The following is a 26,480-nucleotide window of genomic DNA, read 5'->3' on the forward strand; positions in this document are numbered from 1 at the left end:
TTAGAATGCCTTTTACATGCGGAATTGACACAAAAATCACTCGATTTGGATGAGTAACGAAGAAACTGCCGAAAAACTGCGTACGTATAATTAAATAAACGCAATTTGCAATTAATTAACAATTACGAAAATTAATCACCCCTTTTAATTCTTGCAAATTTGTAATATTTAACCATGTTTATGCAATTTAGATTATGAAAATAATAAGGGGCTTCTGATACCACTATTAGGTTATGATACATATGATATTACATAAATCATGCGGAAACAACCATTAACCCAGGAATACATATTATTTACACATAATCATATAGCATAATTTAGATGCATACTCTTTGTTGCGTGCCCTCCCTAGCTGCGCCCGAACCGAACAAGAACAAGTCTTTAGGACTCCAAGTGTCGTCCCTCCGTAGATAGTCCACAGCACGTCCGGATCCGCCTTAAGATTGACCAACTAGAATCGCCCTTAAGGTACTAGAATTTTCGGCAATTTTGAGCAAGATGTGTGGCTGAATTTTTCTCTCAAAAACTCACTTTGAATACTTTGAAAACTCGTTAAAAATTGTGAACTCAGGCCACATATTTATAGGGTTATGGAAAGGGAATTGGAATCCTATTCAGATACAAATTAATTAAACCTAGAATCCTACAAGAACTCTAATTTAATTAATTTATCAAATAGAATTAGGAATTTAATCATTAACCGAACTCTGCACGTTTTAGGAAACGTGCACGAACACAAACACTTACGCGCACACACACGGCAGCCTCGATGGGCCGCCCATGCGTGCGTGCGAGCAGCAGCCCACGCAGCGAGGCCTGCGCGAGCCACAAGCCCACGCAAGCACCCGCGCGCGCTGCGCGCGCTGTGCGCGCTGCCACGGCCTGCTGGGCCTGGCCTTGCGCTGGGCCTGGCGTGGCTGTTTGTGTGGCGCGCTTGGCTTGCTGGGCGATGGCCTGGCTTCGTGCTGGGCCCTCGTCCGGCAGGCCTCGTCCGATGCTTATTCGTACGATACGCTTCCGATTAAATTTCCGATTCCGGAATTCATTTCCGATACGAACAATATTTAACATTTCCGATTCCGGAATTAATTTCCGTTTCGAACAAATATTTAATATTTCCGTTTCCGGAATTATTTTCCGATTCCGGTAATATTTCCGATTCTGACAATATTTCCGTTTCCGGCAATATTTCCGATTCTGGTAATATTTCCATTTCCGATAATATTTTCCGATACGTACCATGTTTCCGTTTCCGGCAACATCTACGACTTGGATAATATTTATATTTCCGATACGATCCATATTTCCGTTTCCGGTAATATCATCGTTTCCGGAGTATTCATTTCTTGCCTGTGACGATCTCAGCTCCCACTGAAACCAAGATCCGTCGATTCCGAATATCCATAGATAGAGTATTTAATGCCATTAAATACTTGATCCGTTTACGTACTATTTGTGTGACCCTACGGGTTCAGTCAAGAGTAAGCTGTGGATTAATATCATTAATTCCACTTGAACTGAAGCGGCCTCTAGCTAGGCATTCAGCTCACTTGATCTCACTGAATTATTAACTTGTTAATTAATACTGAACCGCATTTATTAGACTTATCATAGAATGCATACTTGGACCAAGGGAATTATTTCCTTCATGGCGCGGCCCTTTGGCTGCTACCTTGCTCGTCGAGCGATGGGCCGGCTCGCTTGCCGGCTTGTCGCTCGTCAAGCTTCCGATTCGTTTTTCCGATTCAGGAATTCATTTCCGTTTCGAACAAATATTTACGTTTCCGTTAATATTTCCGATTCCGGAAATAATTTCCTTTTCCGACAATATTTACGATTCCGACAATATTTTCATTTCCGGCAATATTTCCGATTTTGGCGATATTTCTATTTCCGATAATATTTTCCGATACGAACCATGTTTTCGTTTCCGGCAACATCTACGACTTGGATAATATTTATATTTCCGTCATGAACCATATTTTCGTTTCCGGTAATATCATCATTTCCGAAGTATTCTCTATTTTTCCTTTTGACGATTTCAGCTCCCACTGAAACTGAGATCCGTCGTTTCCGAATGTTCATAAATGGAGTACTTAATGAATAATATATTCATTTAAATATTTGATCCGTTCACGTACTATTTGTGTGACCCTACGGGTTCAGTCAAGAGTACGTTGTGGATTAATATCATTAATTCCACTTGAAATGAAGCGGCCTCTAGCTAGGCATTCAGTTCACTTGATCTCACTGAATTTATTAACTTGTTAATTAATACTGAACCGCATTTATTAGACTTAGCATTAAATGCATACTTGGACCAAGGGCATTATTTCCTTCAAAATCATGCACTAAAACCTCAGAAAATCGCAAGAAATCTATAAGTGAAAGCAATAAAGAGATAAGAAAAGAAAAAACTAAAGATAGTTAAATTGAAAGATGAGATCTTGCTCCTAAAAGTACATAATTTAAAAGAAAAACTAAAGCAATTAAATAGTTAAGCTAGAAAGCAATAAAATAGTGAGAGTGTGCAACCTAAGAGAAAAAAATCAGAGAAAACACTACTACACATTCCACACATGTGGGATTTAGGCTAACATTCTATTTATATTAAGGGGGGACATGTGCCCAAGAATTAGGGTAGTCGTCATGCGTCGCACGATGCTCAACTGAGTTGCACGACCCGTGCAACGGGGTCGTGCGAAGTAATCATGTAAGGTGGCATAGCAGATGATGCACGGTCTGTGCCAAATGTGCACTATCCGTGCAGCGGGTCATGCATCAGATGTTGCACGACCCACGTCGTATCGTGCACGGTTCGTGCACATGTTCTATCCATGGTGGATGCTCATGGCGATGCAAGGGTTGCACGGTCTATGCAAGGACCATGCCCCTAGCTACTTCACCTCTCTTCTACTCTTCACCCATGCATAAATGTCATGCACTCTTCAAGACCAAGGACTCGACTTGGTGGGAGCTTTCCACTCATACTTCTCATTTTTTGTGAGAGCCTTTGATGATAGTGATGAAGGGGGATGATTAGGATATCGCAAGGTTGCACTCAATCCACATCGGTGTGATCATTCTCTCTTTCGAATTAGCAGGACATCATACTTCGTGTCGCTTTAGCTTGTCCTGAAAATCACAGTTATGCATTTTTAAGTTCCCTTAATACGAAGCGAAGACTTTAAGAGGGTGTTTGGTCCGCAAACTGGTATGGAGTTGAAATCAGAAATGATATTAAGGTGGTATGGATTTGGAACTTGATTATTAATATCATGTGTTTGGTTCAATTTGGAAATAAATTTTTTCCTTTTGTTTGATACCTAGAGTAAAGGTATGAGTCATACGCACCTCCCCCTAGGTTTCTAAACCCCCCATACTTTGGGGGTTTGATGTATGAGTTTAAAACTCTTAAAATTGTCAACCTAACACATGGTTATGGGTTTAGAACATTCTAAACACATACCTCATACCAAGAATTCGCGAACCAAACACCTCTTAAGAGTTAAGAGTGGCATTTGGGTAGTTTATGTAGAAAACGATGGGCCTTAAGGTTAGTAGGCAATATTATAATCCACAGAGGTGCTATTCTTACTCATACCACTCTACAATTGATGTCCCCCATCTCACCCCTTTCCTCTGTTTCTCTAACTCTCTCTCTCTCTTAAAATACAACAGATTCCTCTCCTCAACTAAGCAAGTTAGCAAGGTATGTCTAAGCAACATCAATTTGAACAATTTGATACCACTTTTATCAATTATTGTCCTCCAAATTCTGGGCTACTTTCCAGTTTCCAATAATTTTCTTGCTTCTTTGAGCTCATGTTTTGTTATGTTATACTAACTGCTATAGTACTTGTATTAATTGTTGTACAACTGACTGTTTTTCTACAAAAATTGAAGTCTATTTTCAGTTTAACTACGGAGTACAAAAACTCTTCTTTCTTATCTTACAACTACTCTAGGAAGTCGATGTTGATATCCGATATTGATCAATCTCTCACACAAACGCAAACGGGTTAAACCGCTATGTGGGTTGCTGTTAGAACTTGGGATAGTATTCATTTCCTGAATTCTCTCCTTCAGCAATTGTTTTGTAAGTTCACAAAATCATCTCCACCCAGCTTAGATCCTGAGATGACCTCTTTTTTTTTTTTCTTTTTTTTTTTTAAGTACATTGACAACAACTTAGTACCTTTTATGTTAAACCCCAAAAAACTGAAGTAGATATGCTAATTTGATTTCCCAATTACTTCAATTATTTTAGAATTTCCACTTTTTGAATTAGAAATGGCAAATTTTGTAGGTTCTTAAAGTCGTTGATTCCTTTATAGAAAAAGGGAACTGAAAAGAAATTATAAAATCTCTGCCCGGTCTTGACCAATAGCAACGATAGAGGCCTTAATACTAAAAGGACCAGGTCCTCTTCAAAGCCAAATTTGGGTATAATGTAAATTTAGGCTCTGTCTTGTTCGACTAATTTCAGACAAAATAAGTTCAGTTAAATTCAAATCAGTTCAAATATATATAAGTTCAGACAAAGTACGTTGAATAAAACGGAGCCTTATCAACTTGACTTCAATGGAAAGAGAAGGAGATTTGAGGTTTTAAGTCAAATTGACAGGGTTGTGCATAATTTTGGTCTATAGACTTGGGTACCGTAGTCCGTAGACTCTTTTTTCCTACTTCTACTTGTTACTTTTTTTTTATATACTTTGCTTTTTAGTCTTCCTTGAATGAGTACCTTTTGTAGACATAATTTACTTGCAAGTTACTGCTTTTATTTCAATTTATTTTCATCAATGGAATATTAGTAAGAAGCTTCTAAGTAGTTGGAGTGTTTGACGCCATGGAATCATGTTCCTCTTGTCTAGATCAAATGATGTCGTCCGACAAATAGAACAATGACAACTGAAAAAGAAAACATATATATGTAGGGTGGCCGCCGGGAAGGGGGTTGGTGGGGATGGGGATGGGGATGGGGGCGAGACTCTAGAGCGTTTGTTTGTTCAAGTTGACTAATTGGTGTTCAGATAAATGAGTCTCATTCTCTATTTCATGTTTTTATCCTGCTTTCTTCATGTTATGTTAAAGATGTATAGAAATCTGTTGAATTTATTTATAGTGGCAGATGATGTAAATTGTTTTTCCCTTCTGAACAGATCATTAAAATGAACATTTCCCTTTTCTGCAGATTATATCTTTCATCAGTACAAATGAGTTTGGGTAGCTGGAAAAGGTGGTAGCATTAATAATTACCAAGTATTGCTTTTTTTTTTATAGAAAATCTTTTGTATCAAGAGATGCCTTGACGAATCAACCAGCTGAATGGACCCTTTGAGTTTCTGAAACTATATTTGGTAGAATTTGTTCACAAAGGACAGGAAGTGCACTCTTTTGAAAGCGGAGCATATTAAGTTGATCGTGATCGATGTCGAACAGTTTGTATTATCAGCCAAAGAGGGAAATTGATACACATTTCATCATGCCCCAGTGTCAGTCTTTGAATCCTCAACTATGTTATTCTAACATCAGCAATGAAACCTCGAAAGTAGTTTCCCCAGGACAGTACAACACCCTGGAATCATCTTCTGGAAGTAGCAGCTATGCTCAGCTCAGCTCCACGTCAAGTCTTACCTTTGCATCCAGTGGATCACTACTCGACTCCAGTTCTTACCAACCTGATCAATACTGCTCTCCTGATTACGCCAATAACTCACCCATGAGTAACTCATGTATTACAGATGATTGTGGTGACTTGAAGTGCAAGCTAAGGGAGTTGGAAAGCGTGATGCTGGGACCCGATACTAGTGATTTAATAGATGGTTATTGCAACATGATCGAGAGTGGGTCCCATGTAACCCCACTGGAGATGGACAGCTGGGGTAAAGTCATAGAGATAATCGCTCGCAAAGATGTGAAACAAGTTCTTGCTGCTTGTGCAAGAGCAGTTGCTGAGAATGATGAGTTGGTGGCCCAATGGTTGATGGATGAGTTGAGACAGATGGTATCCGTGTCTGGTGATCCAGTTCAAAGATTGGGTGCATACATGTTAGAAGGACTTGTGGCAAGGCAGGCCTCCTCAGGTAGTTCCATTTACAAAGCATTGAAGAGCAAAGAGCCTGCAAGTGCGGATCTTTTATCTTACTTGCATATACTTTTTGAGGTATGCCCATACATTAAGTTTGGCTACATGTCCGCAAATGGTGCCATTGCTGAAGCTATGAAAAATGAAAGGAGAGTCCACATAATTGATTTCCAAATTGGGCAAGGAAGCCAATGGGTGACCCTTCTTCAAGCATTTGCTGCTCGGCCTGGTGGGGCCCCACACATCCGAATAACTGGGATCGACGACTCTTATTCAGCATATGCCCGTGGAGGTGGGCTTAATATAGTTGGCCAGAGACTTTCAAGGTTAGCTCAAGCATTCAAGGTTCCATTTGAGTTCCATGCCGTTGATATCTCAGGTTGTCGGGTTCAGTTGAAAGATGTTGGCATTCGACGTGGTGAGGCCTTAGCAGTGAATTTTGCTTTCATGCTACATCACATGCCTGACGAAAGTGTAAGCACCGAGAATCACAGGGATCGATTACTTAGGATGGTTAAGGGGTTGAACCCGAAGGTGGTGACACTTGTAGAGCAAGAGTGTAACACAAATACAGCTGCTTTCTTGCCACGCTTTCTTGAGACATTGGACTACTATATGGCAATGTTTGAGTCGATGGATGTGACTCTGCCTCGGGTTCATAGAGATAGGATCAATGTTGAGCAACACTGTTTAGCTAGGGATGTGGTTAACTTGATAGCTTGTGAAGGAGCTGAGAGAGTGGAGCGCCATGAACTACTTGGAAAGTGGAAATCGCGGTTCACAATGGCTGGGTTTAAACCGTACCCTTTGAGCGTTTTGGTAAATAGCACAATAAAGACACTGCTAAAGAACTACTGTGATAGTTATAGGTTAGAAGAGAGGGATGGGGCTCTTTATCTTGGATGGATGAATAGAGATTTGGTTGCTTCTTGTGCGTGGCAATGTAGTTAGTTAGTTTCCTGTTGATTTCTGAAGCTGAGAAATCAAAAGAGCTGTAACTTTTAGTCTTTGCATTTCCTTATTTTTGTTGAAGTTGCAACAGCAGCTCCCTTTTGTTTTTAGGTGTCAAATCCCGTTTATGTTATTTTTGCTTGAATGAAAGAGCAGGAAAATAAAGATTTTCCATCTCAATATCAGTCTGTTCAGCCTCAGATTCAGATATCCAAACCAATAGAAAGAGAAGTTTGAATTCTCACCTTAATTGTGAAATATTATTGCCTACTCCAAGAACATTATGCCATGCCCCAGGATTACAGGTGCATCTCTGAGCGAGGATTGCTCAGAGCAACTCCAATGGTGAGCTACAAGATGTTGTAGCTAAGTTTGCCACATCAAATTTCTAACTACAATTGATTAAAACTACAAATTATCACATTGATGGGCTACAATACTTTGTAACTCCCTATAATATTTAATTTAAATAATTTATTTAGTTGAGCTATATTTTTTTTTGAGCTACGTAGCCCAAAATAGCTACAAGGTTTTAACAGTTGCTTATGTCATTGTTGTACCAAAGGTGGACTATCTGCTCACATGCTTATTTTTTTTGTGAGCATGTCTATTTTGTAATCATTGGAGTTGCTCTCAATGGACAACGGTATTAAGGGATATTTTAAATGGCAATTTGGAAAGAATATGGAAAGGACATTTTTGAAATAATACTGGAGCCGGAGGGTGAGTAGACCAAATACACAATGTTTATCTTATGTGATGAAATCAAATCCAGCTCATAAATTAACAACAACTCCAAAATTGAAGTGGCTCTTAATCTGGAAATCCAAAGCATGGTCATTCCTATAATCAAACTATAGGGAAATTACAGATTCACCAACTGAGTACATATACAGAAAAATACACTAAAATACAATCAAATACCATTTCCAACTATCAGACATTTTCAAGGGAAATCTGTCACCTTTTTTTTTATTCTCAATAATTAAATTAGACTCTCCTCAGGCTATTGGGCTACGGTCGCCCCCATTTTTGTCTAATTAGATTTATTTACAATGTTTAAAACACATCCATAGTACTCCCTCCACTTGTAGCATTTCCTATGTCAATAAATTGCCATCGTCTACAACAATCCTCCATCAACTGTGACTTCACCCAGCAACAACAATGTACTCAGCAGTTGACAGCTTCAGCATTTGGCCTTTGTAGTCCATTTGATTTTGCTTCAGCTCGAGAACTTTCGACAATTGTATCTGCCCTTTTTCCCTCACTCAATACAACTTCCGGCTTCATATCACTAATTGCACCAGGTTTTTGTTCCTTAGTTGGTACAACTTCCGGCTTCAAAACAACGTTAACTGTTGAAACTTTCTCTTGTTTGGCAGTCTGACCAATTTCCTCCTTGGCAGTTGGAGGAATATGATCAGTTCTCTCTGCTTTGGTAAGAGGATTCTCAGTCCTCGCAACAATTGCTGACTTGCTTTCTTCTTCTTTAGTTGTAGAATCACCTTTTTCAGGTTTACCTATTATTGCACCATCTTGAGCTGCATCACTTTCTTCTGACTTGGATTTACTCATGCCATTTGACTCTGTTCCGCCTGCAGAACCTGCAGCAGTCTGGGGAACAATAGTCCTTATCGGAGGCATACTATGATCATGTTCACCCTCGTACGTAGTGATAACTACTTTAAGATCATGGGATGCCCTTTCAACGTGTTTCTTAACTGGGCAGCCCGTTGTCGAACACCGGTAATAACTCCTGCATAATAACAGTCCAGAAAATGTAAACCAGATTCATTCCAAGGCACTACAAAAATGTTTGAGATAAGACCGCACAAAAATTAAAGAACGCTAATTACAAAAGAAATACTACTTTATGAGTTGGTAATTTTAAATCTTTAACCCTTAGCTAAGAGCGCAATACTAAAGACCAAACAATTTTTTTCACATCAGATTAAAGACAAATGAAGCACACGAGAAACACTGTAATTCATCCAAAGCAGGACAAGAAAATACTAGGGAGGAAAGTTCGGCAAAATTTGTAAAAGACTGATAGTGAACTAAAGGGAAATTAGATATGGCTATGCACATCTACTGTCAGGAGAAACCAAAGTATCATAAGCAGATCGAGAAGCTTTTTGAAGCTTCGAAACTGAGTAAGATTAGGAAAATAAAAAGAGTATATGGACAACAGAAAAGGGTAAGATTAAGCATGTAAATTATAAATAAAGAAAATAAGGATCCAAGGTAACACATGATTTTCCCAATTGAAACAGAATTCTAGAGAACTGACACAGAAAATGAGAAAACAACAGAAGAACCAAACACGCTAGCTTATCAAAGTTGGATGCTGATAGATTTTCTTATGAAATATAAAAGACAAATTTGGGTGTAATGTTCACATCAATATGATGTCATTTCTGGTAAAGAGTTGTCTTGCCAGTTTCTCCAGACATATTCAGGATAACAAACTTAAAGAGACAAAATCAGAAGCCAGCTATTGAAAAAGAAACTGTGAGCAACTTTTCCTTTCACCATATCCTCACCAGTCACTTGGTGTTAATCTCCTTTTAAATGAGTAATAGCATAAGAAAAGAAGGGAATATTTGCGTAACAAAGCCAATGAGAACATTCGGACCTACATGGCTGTGATTCTAAACAGTCATATGATGCGACAGACTTCATATCATTGTAACACATATCCTACTTATTTATTGGCATAAATGGTCATCATTTAATTAGTTTTTCATTTCACAAGCTTAACGGAAGTTAAATCTAAGAAACAAATTACTACAATAACAATAATCAAGAGGATGTAGGAACTGGTTCAGGTGAAAACAGAAGTTTTAGATTGCTCAAGTTTGTGTTCATCCTGCTACTAACAGGGAAACTATAGCTGCTGGGAGAACACACTGCATACCTTGGGTTTGGGTTTCCTTTGACCATTTTCTGTCCATACTTGCGCCATCTGTACCCATCATTGACGATATCAACTTCACTAACTGTATGGACGATAATTCGTGATTCATGGTTGGTTTTCTCTGTTGAGCTATCAACGCCATCAGTGCCTCTCTTCCTGTTTTGGTTCATGATTTTCATAGAATAATGGTAACAAGTAAGACATTACAAAATATCATCAACAAAAGCAAGCATACAGATGGGATTGATGCTCCAACATACCGTCTCTTCAAAGTAAAGTTTTCACTATGATCATCCCTTGCTTGACTTGATGGTGTGAGAGAGACAGGTGTAGAATCATCAGCCATCTTAACTATTGCATACCGACAGACCTCCATTTTCTTAACATGATCAGTTGTAACTATTGTAAGGGCGTGCGCATCTGATGGTTTGTCTTCAGGTTGAAAAAAACAAAGACGTAAATAAATAAATAAAAATGTGATAAAATCTCAAACTTAAAAATCAAAGAAGTAACAATTTTCTGTTTACCTTCATCAACAGGTGGCTGAGGACAATCTGGTATCTGTAATTTAACAGACAGAAGAGAGGGAACAGTCGCCAGAGGATCAGAATGAGGTTTAGCGTGATCATGCTTTCCCAAGTAAGTGATATCTGTGATCCGCCCATCCAGGGATCGCTCCACTTGTTTCTTCACCTGGCAGTTTGGATGTGAACATTTGTAATAGCTTCTTATATATTCATTTCCTTTGACATTTTTCTGCCCATATTTTCTCCAGTTATATCCATCTTCCGACGGTTTCTCAGGAACAATAGATGCATTTCCTTCTCGATCAATACTGGAAGCATGAATTGTAGAATCAGGGCTCAGTCTCTGCTCCAAAGCATCTTTAGGAGTTACAATCACTGCATTTTCCTCTTGTGTACCCATTGCGAGAATATTATAGAAGCAGTGGCAGCAAAGGTATTCAGAACTAAGGATTCATTCTCCTGTCAACCACTAAATTGACCACTTTGAGACAGTTTTCTCCTAAGACGCTTACAAGTTACAAGCTGCACCATTTTTACAATCAGGAAGTTCAGATTATAGTTCAGAAGCTCAAGAATTCTATTCTAAAACATAATTCTGAAATTAAAGTAAATAAATAAATAGAATTCTCAAAGAAGCTCCCAATTTTCATCAATTGTTAGTGTCGTGCAACAGTGCAAATATTTCAAAAACAAAGCCATAAACCAAAGTATTAGTTCAACATACCGATTTAGCCAGCCCATCAAATATTCTGTAAGATTCATGTGTCATCCACCCAGTACGGAGTATAAGTTAAGTGGTTCTAACATCCCTTCGATACCCGGTGAAACCTAGTAAAGTGCACATATCTTATAATTTTTCTGACATTTAGCAGACAGTTTTACAATCATCCCCCAAAAATAGGTTTATGTAATCAAAGCACTTGATTTTTTTTTCACTTAAACCTTGTCTACAATCCTCAGTTCAACAAGCCATTTGAAGAGTGCAAAACTTCAATCTCTCTCGAAATTTGCCACCTCACATGCCCCTCTTACCATCATAGTAGCAAACATGTAATTCAAAGCTTTCTACACCCTCAACCACCTCAAAATATCACCCGCCGAAACAACCTTTTATGAAGTTTGTCGTAAGGTAGCACACATCTGGACCTCTAAAACCCCAAACAAAGCGAGAACTGACTAAGTTATCGTCGTTTCTAACATCGTACCAATTCAAAAAGATCATACCAAAAGTCAAACAAAGAGGGTACCCAGTTTCCGCTATTTTCTCTTTCTTTCCTTCCCAATTTTCTCCAATCTGGAGAAATCCCATACACAAAGCCCATCATTTTTTTTGAAGGAACCCAAAACCCATCATTTAATTATCAAAGCCAATTTCCTCCAATTGAGGCATAATTAAAGAACATCTTTTTTTATAGCAAAATGAGGGAAAAGGGGCAAATCTCTCACAGTTATAAACTGAATTTTACAAATTAGACTAAAATTTTAACATTTAATCATAAAAATAACAATCACTACATCTGACATTTGCCCTCCAAAATACATTAAACTATAATTACCAAAATATAATTGGGATTCCCAATCACACAAAGTACACAATTATTTCTATAAAAATAAACCCTTTATCCCCTTTCCCCACATAAACCCAATTTCATCGAAACAACCAAAAAAATTACTAAAAATAGAAAGAAAAATAAAATTAAGCACAAATTCCAACAGCAATTAGCTAATTAAACACACAAAAAATAGTAAAATTAAAACTTACCCAATAATTAGAGGATTAAGCTGATGACGAATTAATTAATAATTTAAAGTTTTGGAGAGAAAATCGAAGAAAAATTCTGGGTTTTTTTTGGGGAAAGAAGAAGAAGAGAGGGTCAAAGCAGAGGCAAAACCCTCGAGAGAAGTGTGATGATCAGAGGAGAGAGAAATTTCTTGTTTTAATTTTTAATTTTATTTTTACAGTCAGGTGGATTCCATTTTTTTTCTGTGTTTTACATAATTGGGATTGGTGACAGATGTCAGGTTTGTTTGCCGTTTGATTATGGGTTGTCAAGTTATAGGAGTAAGCAGAGCCGTTGGATTGGAGGAGAGAGAAAAAAGCCCACCATTTTAGCTTTGCTTTTGAGTGTGTCAGCAACTGACGGCTGACCTGACCTTAGTGGTTGTTAGTGCATTACCCTTTACTTTTTTACTTTTTTTAAAAAAATAAATAAATAATAATAATTCTAAAGAAAAATTAATTTTAAAAATACAACCTTTAAGTTTCTTTTGCTTCTATTACGAGGAGTTCTTAGGGTGAGTTTATCCCCAGACTCACCTTCAATCTTCAGACTCTGCCACATCAGTATCTAGACTCACACAAAACTCACCCTATTTTTACACATTATCCCCAGACTCACCTCAGACTCACCTAACTCCTAAAACAATATTTTATGTATATTTTTTGGGTACATTTTCCAAATAATATTGAAATTATGTTTTCTTATATACAAACAAAGTAATTTATAATTCGTGAAAAAAATGAAAAAATAAAATAGAAAATGTTAATTTCGAAATTGACATATATTCCGTACTAATTAGAAACAATAATACAACATATTAAATTAAAAAGATTTAGAACATAAATTTAAAGGCAAATGAAACAAAATAATACATAAATTATCAATAATTTAGTTAGCCGCTCCTCCAAAACGTGACCAAATGTGTTCCATCAAGTCATGTTGAAGTTGATGACATTGAGTACGATTACGAATTCGGATATGATTTGCAAAGTATTGTTCCCGGTTTGCATAACCGTTTAAAGTTGCAGAAAAATGAATTAAAAATATAATTAACTTTTTTTTTGGTGAAATAAAATAAATTAAGTTTGATGATGTGGAATGATTTGATTGGAGGGAGAAAAAAGTGGAGTCTTAAGTGAGTCTTGAGTGAGTCTTGGATTTTCAAACTCACTTCAAGACTCGGGGTAGTCTTTTACCACATTATCCCAAGACTTAAGCTTAAGACTCATCTTGAGACTCATCTTAAGACTAGGGATAAACACACCGTCTTCGGATAGTAGACTAATCTTGCGCGTGAGTTTGCATGGGTATCTCGATGGCTCGATGGGCAGCATCTCTCCCATTTGAGATTTTTTTCATTCCCAAGGCTCGAACCCGAAACCTTGGTTAAGGAGCAAGAGACCCTTAACCACTCATGCCAATCTCAATTGGTAAAAATACAACATTTAAGTGATTTGCTTACAAAACGTCTGATTTTATGTTTATCTAAGAATAACATACTCCGTAATATTTTAGACCTATCTTTTTTTAAAAGGCTCCCCTCCGTAATAATTTGCTAAAATAGGTAATATGCTATAATAATTGTTAATCTTCTTCTTAATCCATCTATACTATATATTAAAAGGTGTTTAAAAGAAAGTTTATGTAACACGTGACGCTCTTCTTATGGGTGGTTTGCTCCATGTAATCTTCATATATACATTCAAAAAATTATCAAACATGGTTTGCATAAGGTTTGAACCCTGGACCTTGAGTTGAAAGGATAAAGCCTTTACCATTGAGCTATTACATATGTTCATGTTATCATTGCAAAAAAAAAATATATAAGTAAATGTGAATGTCATTAATGTAGTAACCCGGGGCATCGCTCGGGCCCAAAAACTAGTTATATAAAGAAAAAATGTTTAATTTGTGAGTTTGATATTCATATTACCTATTGTAGCAAGTCATTTATGAGGGGAGCATTTAAAAGAATATAAGTCCAAAAGGTTGTGTTATTCTTAGATAAACATAAAGGCCCTGTTTGGCAATTGACTGTTGGTTGTTGGTTGTCGGCTGTTTTACTTGGCTGGTTTGACTGGCTGTTTAAGCTGCAGGTTGCTTTTGTTGGCTGTTTGACTATTGATTATTTAAAAACATGTTTGGTAAAATCAGTTGTTGGTTGTTGTCTGTAACTATGTAAAATTACATTTAAAGACATTTTATGGTTTTTTTCATTTTTTATTAAAATTTATGTACGGAGTAGTACGTAATAACTAATATAGAGTACATAAATTATTAATAAAAATAAAATTATTAATTAAGTACTCCCTCTGTCCCGGAATACTTGACCTGTTTTCCTTATCGGGCCGTCCCTTAATACTTAACCTGTTTCTAAAAATGGAAATATTCTAACAATATTATATTATTTCTCACTCCACCCCTATTAACCCACCTACCCCCTACTCCATACAAAAAATAATTAAAAATTCAACTCCTGCTCTCCCCCAACCCCACCCCTTTACACATTTCCCACTGACTACATTAAAATAATACCCTACTATCAACTACCACCTATTAAATTAAATAAGTCAATTCAAATCCCTTAAACTCTGTGCCGGTCAAACCGGGTCGAGTATTCCGGGACGGAGGGAGTATTATTGTTACCATTTACTCCCTCCATTCCCTTTTGTTATTCCCCTAAAGAATGTTGGGTGTGGTTTAAGAAAACTGAATCTTGGTTTGTATTGGGATATGAGTAATGATTGAGTGTAAGAATAATGATTGGGGATAAGAGTTTATATATTTAAAAATAAAGTTAAGTGAGAGAAAATATTAAAAAAATAAGATATATGGGAGATATTTTGACCAAATTCGAACCAGAAAAAAATCAACCCAGAAACTTCGAACCAGAAAAATAAAAAATTCGAACCAGAAAAAATCAACTAAAAGATTTGGAAAAAAATCAAAACATAAAAAAATTCGAACCACGAAAATAACAAAAATAAAAAAATTCGAACTAGAAGATTTGACCAAATTCGGAAAAAAAATTCGAACCAGAAAAATAACAAAAATTCGAACCAGAAAAATCGAAACAGAAAATTCGCACCAGAAACATCAACAAACAAATCAAGAAAATCCAACCAAAAAAACCCAAAAAATTGACAGCAATTAACCCAGAAATTCGACAAAAAATCGAGCAAATTCAACAAAAAAAACACCCAAATTCAACCATGAAAATCGAGCAAATTCAACCCAGAAAATCGAACAACAAATTCAACCCAAAATCTAACAAATTCAACCCAGAAACTCGAACAAATTCAACCAAAAATCGAGCAAACTTCAACCCAGAAATATGAACAAATTCAACCCATAAATACGAACACATTCAACCCAAAATCAACCACAAATTCGACCAAATTTAACCCAAAAATTGACCAAATTCAACCCAAAAACTCAGCCAAAAAATCGACCAAAATTAAACCAAAAATTCGACGAAAATCACCCGAGAAATTCGACCAAATTCAACCAGAAAAATCGACAAAAAAATTTGCCCAGAAAATTCGAAAAATAAAATACACAAAAATAAATAAAGACCCACTTGATCCTTCCTATCACTCACGATTTTAAGGATTTAGAGGTCAAATTCGACCATGAAAACTCTAGATCTAGAGTTTTTATGGTCGAATTTCACCATCTAAAGCCATTTTTTCGTATTTTACAACTTCAATGGAGGGCGGCGGCGGCGGAGGTTTGGTTGTAGTGGTGGCGGCGATCTCAATTCCAGATCTCTGAAGAACAGAGAGATGTTTTGGAGGAGAGAGAGTGAAAATGAGAGGAGGAGAGAAACAGAGTAAGGAAATGAAGAGAGAGAGAAATCAGAGAGGTGAGGGGGGTGAAGTGAATGAGAGAGAGTGGAAGCTACGGGTAGTGGGGCGGGGTTATGGGGGATGGGAAATTAATTAAATAAGGGTGGTGGGGAAAAAGAGGGTGGAAAAGGGGTAGAATCTTAGGGTTTTTTGGTAAATTGTGGGGAATCTTAGGGTAAATTGGTAAAAAAACTATGGCCAAAAATAGTAAAGATTCAGTAGGGGAAGAACAAAAAGAAATGCTAAAAAAGGAAATGGGAAGAACAAAAAGGAATGGAGGGAGTATAAATTAATTTATACCAGTTAAAAATATAAATTATTAAGTATTTAACATTATTAATTATTAACTATTAATTATTAATTATTAATTATTAATTATTAATTATTAATTATTAATTATTAATTATTAATTATTAATTATTAATTATTAATTATTAATTATTAATTATTAATTATTAATTATTAATTATTAATTATTAATTATTAATTATTAATTATTAATTATTAATTATTAATTATTAATTCTTTCCCACAATTTATGCATAAAAACGCATAAATTGTGGGAAAGAAAAAGGAGGAGATGGTTAAAACTTAAAAGTATTAGTTACCTTCAATGGCAATGCGAGAACGAGAAAAAGTCTTGGATCTACGGTTTGAAGCCCTGCCTCTCTGCCGAAAGACGGTGCAATCATCAGCAATCTCCGCTCGATTTGGACAATAGATCGTCGTAGGTAGGAAGCCTCTCAAGCGTCGCGACGAAGAACACTAATAGATCGGCGAAGAAGTACAGTATTTTTCGACAGCATATCGTCGGCAGCGGTGGAAGAAAATCGGAATAGGTGTTAGCGGCGGAAGGAAAGAGTGAGCACATCATATCGACGGCGGCGCATCAATGGAGGAAAGAGAGTGAGAGGTTTTGATGAGAGAGAAAATGGTGAGAGAAAATGGGTGGAGGTTAGAGGTTAGAGGAGAGAGAAAATAGGTATGTGATATAGGCGCGTGATTTCTTATTAATGAAACACAGTCATTTCATTACATATGTATATATAGATGGGTGCATACCTATCTATATAGAAGTATTAATAATTATCAAGAATTCAAGACGATTTAAAAGGTCAATAGGTAAAGGCCCACCGAAGAGTTGCTAAAAGGCCCAAAATCGCGACCGACCTACGAGCTTGTATAAGTTGTAGCAAAAAACGAAAAACCCAAAAGGAGCTCAAGATCAAGATTCCTATAAGTACCCAATTTAAAGACAACAAAATAGTCGTAGTTGAAAACATCAGAATTAGTGAGCTAATGACGATTAACAAAAATCAAGCGGAAAAACAAAGTAATGATGCAGAGAATTGCAAGCCCTATTTCTACACCATTATTCTTTCTCCCCAAGCTCAAAAATCTAAACTTGTAAGTTCTTTTTATGTTGTTTTTGTAGTCGATACCGTATGACTTTAATTAATGTAATTTCCTTTCACTTTTTTCCTAATATTTGTTCTTGAGTTTTGTTTTTTTATTATATTATTTTCGGTCGATAGAGATTAGTACCCTGTATTATTCAATTAAAATCGAACCAAAAAGAACAAATTACTGCCGGCCTTTATCAATACGAGTATGTAGAGGTTAACTTGAGATTGATTATTTTTCTTAACTTTGCCTATGAAATAAAATAATACGGAGTTATGAAATTTGAGTAATATTGTGTACCCATGAAATAAAATATGGAACGGATTAGAAAATTTCTAAAGGCATGTTGGTACGTGGGAATTGAAGTTTGGGGATTGAGGTAGATGGGAAATAGGGTTAAATCGAACTAATCAGTACATAAAAGTATAAAACCTCGGTTTGATTATTTTTATTTTTTATTTAAAGCTATAGTATTTTAGGGGGTGTTCGACGGTAGCGGGTAGCTTTTTGACTTATTCAATACGTTACTTGTAGAATTTGTAAGTGTTTGGCCAGGTAGCGGTTTAAGTAGCTGTTAGAGGTAGAGGTAGAGGTAGCGGTTAAGTAGCTATTGTCAAACCTTAAATTAGCAGCGTTTAAGGTAGTGGGTAGCGTTTGACAAACTTATAGTAAAGTTTTAAATAATATTTCAGTTTTTATTTTACGTCACAATATCAACTGCTATTTTACCGAACACTCATGTATGTTAGTTATCCGCTACTTTGACAGCTAACGGTTACCCGCTACTATTCACCGCTAACTTTGCCAAACAGGTCCTTAATTTACTTGATTATTTCGATAGCGATTTATCCAAAACATGACAATTTTGTTATCTCCTGTTACCACAGATGATTCCGAAAAAGTTTGTGAAGAAATATGGAAGACGTTTATCTGATGACATATTCATCAATGTTCCAAAATCTGAACAACCATGGAAAATAACATTAGAGAAATCAAACAATAACATGTTCTTAGGGAAAGGTTGGCAAGCTTTAATGGAGTTGTACAGCTTAGACTATGGACATTTTTTGCTATTCAGGTTAGACGAGGGCTTACCATCACAATTCCACGTCCATATATTCGACAAGAGTGCTACCGAGATAGACTATCCTGTTCAAAACTGTGATACCAACAGAAGTAGTACTAATACTGAACAGGGTATTAAGACTTGTGTAAAACAAGAAAATATTGAGGAGGATGACGATGACGATGACGATGACGATGACGACGACGACGACGACGTCCAAATAATGGATGAAGTAATCTCACCAAAGTTCAACAATAATGTTAATATTCTTAATACATCTTATTCTAGTGATTGTGTACAATGTTCAAGCTCTACTGATGATATAGATTGTTCAACCTCTTGGAATAACGATGTGGAATTTTCAAGCTCTACTGATCATGTACAATGTTCAAGCTTCAAACCCAAAGGTATGCAATCTTTATGTTAAGTAAAACCAACTATGTTGTCTTGTTACATGAAAGATTAGTGTCATATGTTTCATAATATAGAATTAAGAGAGAATACTTTGGTAACAAAAAAAATATAATAATAATATAATTAAAGGAAAATATTTAAGAGTAGGAACAATATTTTGAAAGGCTTAAAAAGAAAAATAGGAATTACATAATGAAGCTATTAATTGTATTGTTGATTAATATAGATTGTTACGTTGTATGTGAAGGTTGTACTAGTATATCTCCTGATATGAGAAAGAAACTGCAGAAAAAGCTTGATGGCATTAAATCTCTAAATCCTCACTTCAAATTGATCATGTATCCCACTTATGTTCGCGCCCAAACAAAGCCGGTAAGTTGTTACGTACTCTCATAGTCTCATCATGCATATATATAGCCAAATTTCTGAAAAATAAGAGGTTTTAAAATATAAATTTTATGACATATATGATATATACCAACCTTTTTTTTCAAATACACATCTAGAATAATGTTAAATAAAATACATTACATTCTTTTTTGTGTGATAAAATACCTTATAGATTCTTTATTTTTTTGTCGCAAAATGACCGATAAAACAAGTTAAATTTCCGGTAATTGATGTCCACCTTTTTTTAAAAAGCATAATATATTAGTATCTCATGATTTTTTTTTTTATTTTTTGTTTGGGTTGGTTTGTGTAGCATATTCCATGTAGACATGCTTCAAAATACTTTCCAAGTAATTCAAAGGAGATAATATTGGAAGGGCCAAATGGGAAGAGGCATCGAGTAAGATTTTATCATGGAAGACAGACAACAAATCTGCTGGGTGGATGGAAAAACTTTGTATACGACAATGATTTAAAGATCGGAGATTTATGTATGTTTGAGCTCATACACCCTCACTCCTATACTTATCAAGTTTCCATTTTTCGCACTGATTTTATTACAAACTCGCTCTAATATGTAAAGTATATTAACAAAAGCACTAAGGGCGTCTGATTTACTTACAAATAATGCAATTACTCCAACTCTTGTAACATTCACATCCAAACCAAGAATTTACTAATTTATTTATATATTCTGTATTAAAAGTCTTAACATCAAAATATTATCATAATTTTTTTTTTCTTTTCTCATGAGGCTTTGGCCTCCTTCGCTATCTTTTTTTTTTCCCTTCCATTTTTCTATTTTTTAGAAGAAAAAAAGTTGAGAACCATAATATGTAGGGCTTAATTGTCCGGTATCATGTAATGTCAGTTTTTAGTTTTTGCTTTTATGATTTGAAATCAAATGATTAGATTGAATCGTAAAAACTAGTCATATGTGTAATATATTAGTCAACAAAGAACTAGAAACTACTTTTGTGGTTCTTAAATTTTTATTTTTACAAAGAGTTTTTACATGAAGACATTGCAGTTTCATACACAAGAAAGAAGAGAGAAAGAGTGTGCTCCAATCCAGATTTCATTCATTACTGCTTGTCCTAAAGAGAGGCTAAGCAAGGCTTAATATACATCATTAAATACTACACAAAACCAATGAATAAAAGACAGCTAGCATGCCTAGAGAATCAACTTAGAAAAGCACACAATGCGACACCAAGGATCAGTCACATGTTGCCACAAAAACAATTGACAAAAATAGCAAAAACGGCTATCTAGTACATGATCACATGCACTGATTTACATGGAGTACTAGGAGCTGGATTGGGCTTCGTTCTCATGGCTCATAGGCCTTACTTCAATACTCCCCCTCAAGTTGAGAGTGACAAGTCTGAACTCTCAGCTTGGATAGAAGATGGTTGTGTTGTTGAGTAGCCAAAAGTTTTGTGAAGACATCTGAGAGTTGTTGTGAGGATGGAACATAGACAAGCTTAAACAGACCTTCAGTAGCTTGTTCCCTTATGAAGTGACAATCAATGTCAACATGCTTGGTCTTCTCATGATGAATTGGATTAGATGCAATGTCAATAGCTGCTTGATTATCACACTTGATCAAGGTTGTATCAAGCTATTTGATTCCCAGATCTCTCAGTAGTTGCTTGAGCCACATTACTTCACACACAGTCAAGACCATGGACCTATACTCGGCTTCTAAACTGCTTCTTGGTACAACATTTTGTCTCTTTGACTTCCAAGAGATAGGAGACTCTCTTAGAAGGATGTAGAAACCAGATATGGACCTTCTTGTTGATGGACATCCTGCCCAATCTTTGTCACAATATGTTGTAGCATAGGACTTGCTTGCCAATAAAATGCCTTGATCTGTGCTATTTGCAAGATACCTTAGAACTCTTTTAGCTGCTTGCATATGGACAATAGTTGGTTTATGCATTAACTTGCTCAGAACATGGACAGTGTACACAATATCAGACCTTGTTAAGGTAAGGTAGATGAGTTTGCCTACCAATTTTTGGTACCCTTTCGGATTATCAAGAACATCACCTATTAGCAGTGAGTTTGGAGTGACTGTCCATGGGAAGCTTGAGGGGTCTGCAGTTATTCATCTTGTATTCTTCAAGCAGATCAAGGATATATATTTTTTTTGAGAGAGAAAGATACATTGTTGTGATCTATCTACTTCAATGCCAAGGAAGTATATAAGCTCACCATATACTTCATGTGAAATACATAGAAGATAGGAAAGCTCTGGTGTCATTGATGGCCTGCATATCATTTCCTGCCAACACAAGATCATCCAAATACACAAGGATCACATTAAAGGACTTTCCACTTTGGTTAGTGAACAAGGAGGTGTCAGACTTGGATTGAGAGAAGTGATAGCTTTTAAGAGCTTGACTGAGTTTGAAAAACCATTATCTGGGAGCCTGTTTCAGACCAAATAGTTATTTAACAAGCTTGTGTACTTTGTTGGAGTTATATCCCAAATGTTGAGATTTCTCCCCCTCTCTTTGAATGGATATTCTGCCCCCCTTGCCAAAGTAGAACTTCATGTACACAGTTTCCTGGAAGTCACCATGCAAGAATGAATTTTTAACATCCACTTGATGAACAAACCAGTCTTTTAAAGAAGCTACAACAAGCAATAATCTGACAGTGGCCATTTTGGCTACTGGGGCAAAAGTTTCCTCATAGTCTACCCCATATTTTTGTCTATTTTCTAGAACAACAAATCTGCATTTGTCTCTCTCCACCCTCCTATCTCTATGGAATTTTGTTCTATTTAACCATTTACAGCCAATGGCTATTTTTCTTGGTGGCAAGTCAATGATCTCCCCGATATTACTATCCTCAAGGGTTTCTAACTCTTCATTCATAGCATCCACCCACCTTTTGTGTTTCACAGCTTCCTTATATTGGTTTGGTACAACATTCTTGATTACTTTGGCTAGAAAACAGAAAAATTCATAGGTGGCTTGGGTGTGGGTTGAGGTTTGAATTTTCGTGGGTTAGATAACACAAGCATTGTGAGACACATGATAGTCACAATGCCAGGTAGGGGATTTGTGTGATCATGTAGATTTTCTGGTGATTGTGGGAGATGTGAGTTGTGTTTGTGGTAAAGGGAGTTGAGTTTGAGGTGTGGGGATGTCAATAGGTGGTTCATGAGTGTTATTTTCTGTATTGTTGGGTTCAATTTCCATTTCACTCCAATCACTACAAGTTAAGGTGTTTTGTGGATTTCTTGGTTGTTTGTTGCTTGAAAAGTTTACAAGGAAACACATGCTCAAAGAACTTTAACATCTCTACTTATAATCACCACATTGTTTGTCAAGTTCAATAACTTGTACCCTTTCTGAGTTAGGGAATACCCTAACATTAAGAAAGGTACCCCCTAGTTTGAAATTTGGATTAAGGATGAAGGAATCTTTTTTGATTTTCGTATGCGAAAGTGACATTTTTGTGTTGTTTTCGGGATTGCTGATTTGTACTGATTTCGCTCGATTTTACGGGTCGACGTCCGGGATGCTCGCTTTTGTGGGTCGGCGTCCTATTTTGGATTACTCAATGGCATTTTTGTTGGAAACGTGCCTTGGAGAATTATCGTGGCATCAGTTTCGAGAGATTGTGTTTGTATTTTGAATTTGTATTTTTGAATTGAATTTTGTACCAAGTTCCGGGATGGGAACAGACTTGGGAATTGAATTTTGGATAATTTAGGCTTGGAATAAGTTCATTGTATTTTAGCAATTGGGGATGCTGCTCGGATTTGCACCAACCTTAAAGCTAGGCTAATGGTTTTGTCATCGACCCTAAAGGGAGACACAAATTAGGTGTCTACAACTATATATGACCGGAAAATGGTAATAAAGGTTAATTGAGTATAAAAATGGAAGGCTAATTTGGTTCAATTAAAAGTAGGGGTCGATTTTCCCATGAGATTTAATAAAGTTATGGGGACCATTTTCCACATACGACTTTAGAAAAGTAGCCCATAGTTGTGAAGGAAATAATGCCCTTGGTCCAAGTATGCATTCTATGTTAAGTCTAATAAATGCGGTTCAGTATTAATTAACAAGTTAATAATTCAGTGAGATCAAGTGAGCTGAATGCCTAGCTAGAGGCCGCTTCAGTTCAAGTGGAATTAATGATATTAATCCACAGCTTACTCTTGACTGAACCCGTAGGGTCACACAAATAGTACGTAAACGGATCAAGTATTTAATGGCATTAAATACTCTATCTATGGATATTCGGAACCGACGGATCTTGGTTTCAGTGGGAGCTGAGATCGTCACAGGCAAGAAATGAATACTCCGGAAACGATGATATTACCGGAAACGTAAATATGGATCGTATCGGAAATATAAATATTATCCAAGTCGTAGATGTTGCCGGAAACGGGGAACATGGTACGTATCGGAAAATATTATCGGAAATGGAAATATTACCAGAATCGGAAATATTGCCGGAAACGGAAATATTGTCAGAATCGGAAATATTACCGGAATCGGAAAATAATTCCGGAAACGGAAATATTAAATATTTGTTCGAAACGGAAATTAATTCCGGAATCGGAAATGTTAAATATTGTTCGTATCGGAAATGAATTCCGGAATCGGAAATTTAATCGGAAGCGTATCGTACGAATAAGCATCGGACGAGGCCTGCCGGACGAGGCCCAGCACGAAGCCAGGCCATCGCCCAGCAAGCCAAGCGCGCCGCACAAACAGCCACGCCAGGCCCAGCGCAAGGCCAGGCCCAGCAGGCCGTGGCAGCGCGCACAGCGCGCGCAGCGCGCGCGGGAGCTGCGTGGGCTTGCAGCTCGCGCAGGCCTCGCTGCGTGGGCTGCTGCTCGTGCGCACGCATGGGCGGCCCATCCTGGCTGCCGTGTGTGCGTGTGTAAGTGTTTGTGTTCGTGCACGTTTCCTAAAACGTGCAGAGTTCGGTTAATGTTTAAATTCCTAATTCTATTTGATAAATTAATTAAATTAGAGTTCTTGTAGGATTCTAGGTTTAATCAATTTGTATCTGAATAGGATTCCAATTCCCTTTCCATACCCCTATAAATATGTGGCCTGGGTTCACAATTTATAACGAGTTTCAAAGTATTCAAAGTGAGTTTTTGAGAGAAAAATTCAGCCACACATCTTGCTCAAAAGTGCCGAAAATTCTAAGTACCTTAAGGGCGATTCTAGTTGGTCAATCTTAAGGCGGATCCGGACGTGCTGTGGACTATCTACGGAGGGACGACACTTGGAGTCCTAAAGACTTGTTCTGGTTCGGTTCGGGCGCAGCTAGGGAGGGCACGCAACAAAGAGTATGCATCTAAATTATGCTATATGATTATGTGTAAATAATATGTAATCCTGGGTTAATGGTTGTTTCCGCATGATTTATGTAATATCATATGTATCATAACCTCACAAGTTGGAACCAGAGCTATTAAAAGGTGAACCGATCCCAGAACTCGACCTGAATCGAACTGAACCCGAAAAGTTGTTAAAATAGGAAATCTGTAACGTGATCGTATCTGGCCCAATAAAACTGATAATCGATTTTGACCGGTAATGTGCGATCTGAACCCGAACTTGAACACAATACTCGACCGAATGATGACCGGTAAAATAAATGACCCGACCGGACAATGATCTGAACTTGATCTACCCAAGCCGATAGCGATCTAAACCCGATTATATCCCGACACAACCTGTTATTGATCTGACCTATGACGATCCTTTATTTGATTTAACACGACTTATTGATAACCAGACTTGTCATTGACCAGGGTAAATAGTAACTCCAAACCTCAATGATCTTAATAGTGTTATACGGTTTAACTATGAATATAGTCTAATGGATATCTTAATAATCTTAAACGGTATACATTTCCTACTTGGATTTATCATCATTATCGATTTTAAACTAAAATGATAGTTATATACTGGCACTTTTATGTCCTATATTCGACTAAATTTGAAGCTCTTTTTTTTAACAGAAACTAACTTAAACTTATATACCAAGGACACTAATTTTGACTAGAATTAACATATATATTAACTTTTCTTTCTAATTCAAATTTCATTTATCTTGACATATACTTCGTATAAAAAAATGGTACAAGATGGTTTTGTCTACATTTAATTAATAATATAATAATGAATATGCGAGTTTAAAATCATAACAAAATTTGTTAATTGGAGTAAATAGTTTACCCTGTAATATTTAAAATGACCAAATCATTCATTGACTCGAATTCCTTATTAACATTATGTATGTAACAGATGTTAAGTCAATGACCTGGTCGATTTCAACAAAAATCTAATTTGAAATGAATTGAACATCAATTTTTACAATATAAGAAAAATATAATCATATTGGTTAAAAACTGATCAAACACGATAGTCATCGAATCCGGTCTTGACCAGTGTCCGAGAGTAAACTAGATCTGAATTTAGATCTAATCGTCTGATCCAAACTAGTCACGAATCCGAAATTACCTGATATAAAACCGGTTTAAACCCAATTCGATAAGACCCAAATACAAAATTAAACCAGAATCAAATATGACTCGACCAAAAATCAACTTATACTCAAAATAAAAATAATAACCTAATATGATCTGACTCAAACCCGACTCGAGTAACCATTTTTACAGTTATACTCCCTCCGTCCCGGAATACTCGACCCGGTTTGACCGGCACAGAGTTTAAGGGACTTGAATTGACTTATTTAATTTAATAGGTAGTAATTGATAGTGGGGTATTATTTTAATGTAGTTAGTGGGAGGTGGGTTAAGAGGTGGGGTTGGGGGAGAGTAGGGGTTGAATTTTTAATTAGTTTTTGTATGGAGTAGGGGGTAGGTGGGTTAATAGGGGTGGAGTGAGAAATAATATAATATTGTTAGAATATTTCCTTTTTTAGAAACAGGTCAAGTATTAAGGGACGGCCCGATAAGGAAAACAGATCAAGTATTCCGGGACGGAGGGAGTAGTCGGAACATTTGTTGTTTATTGTTCCATTTCCATTCTAAGGCCAACTTTATTCAATGATTCAATCATCAACGTCCT

General features: G+C 36.6%; 3 protein-coding genes across 5 annotated transcripts; 2 read left to right on the forward strand and 1 right to left on the reverse strand.

Moving 5' to 3' along the window:
* Positions 1-3,563: 3,563 nt before the first annotated feature.
* On the forward strand, positions 3,564-7,225 carry LOC110803847 (scarecrow-like protein 21). Of its 2 annotated transcripts, none has more exons than XM_022009385.2 (2): positions 3,564-3,715; positions 5,201-7,225. In XM_022009385.2, the coding sequence occupies exon 2, from the start codon at positions 5,438-5,440 to the stop codon at positions 7,043-7,045; it is 1,608 nt and encodes a 535-aa protein (XP_021865077.1). In that variant the 5' UTR covers positions 3,564-3,715; positions 5,201-5,437; the 3' UTR covers positions 7,046-7,225. The 2 variants fall into 2 exon arrangements, with proteins under 2 accessions (XP_021865077.1, XP_056693359.1); XM_056837381.1 differs by lacking the exon at positions 3,564-3,715 and adding an exon at positions 3,782-4,102.
* Positions 7,226-7,864: 639 nt separating this feature from the next.
* LOC110803840 (WRKY transcription factor 1) lies at positions 7,865-12,422 on the reverse strand. 2 transcript variants are annotated; one of them, XM_056837383.1, is made up of 6 exons: positions 12,255-12,422; positions 11,217-11,320; positions 10,493-11,014; positions 10,226-10,397; positions 9,966-10,121; positions 7,865-8,804 (listed from the first exon to the last, which is right to left on the reverse strand). In XM_056837383.1, exons 3-6 carry the CDS (start codon positions 10,890-10,892, stop codon positions 8,219-8,221), a joined length of 1,314 nt encoding a protein of 437 aa, XP_056693361.1. In that variant the 5' UTR covers positions 10,893-11,014; positions 11,217-11,320; positions 12,255-12,422; the 3' UTR covers positions 7,865-8,218. The 2 variants fall into 2 exon arrangements, with proteins under 2 accessions (XP_056693361.1, XP_021865070.1); XM_022009378.2 differs by lacking the exon at positions 11,217-11,320.
* A 4,962-nt stretch (positions 12,423-17,384) lies between these two features.
* LOC110803845 (B3 domain-containing transcription factor VRN1-like) lies at positions 17,385-20,099 on the forward strand. Its single transcript, XM_022009382.2, has 4 exons — positions 17,385-17,528; positions 18,413-18,998; positions 19,253-19,377; positions 19,709-20,099. Exons 1-4 carry the CDS (start codon positions 17,421-17,423, stop codon positions 19,967-19,969), a joined length of 1,080 nt encoding a protein of 359 aa, XP_021865074.2. The 5' UTR covers positions 17,385-17,420; the 3' UTR covers positions 19,970-20,099.
* The last annotated feature ends 6,381 nt before the right edge of the window (positions 20,100-26,480 follow it).

The sequence above is a fragment of the Spinacia oleracea genome, chromosome 2 (assembly GCF_020520425.1).
Source record: "Spinacia oleracea cultivar Varoflay chromosome 2, BTI_SOV_V1, whole genome shotgun sequence".
In the NCBI taxonomy this organism is placed as follows: Eukaryota; Viridiplantae; Streptophyta; class Magnoliopsida; order Caryophyllales; family Amaranthaceae; genus Spinacia; species Spinacia oleracea.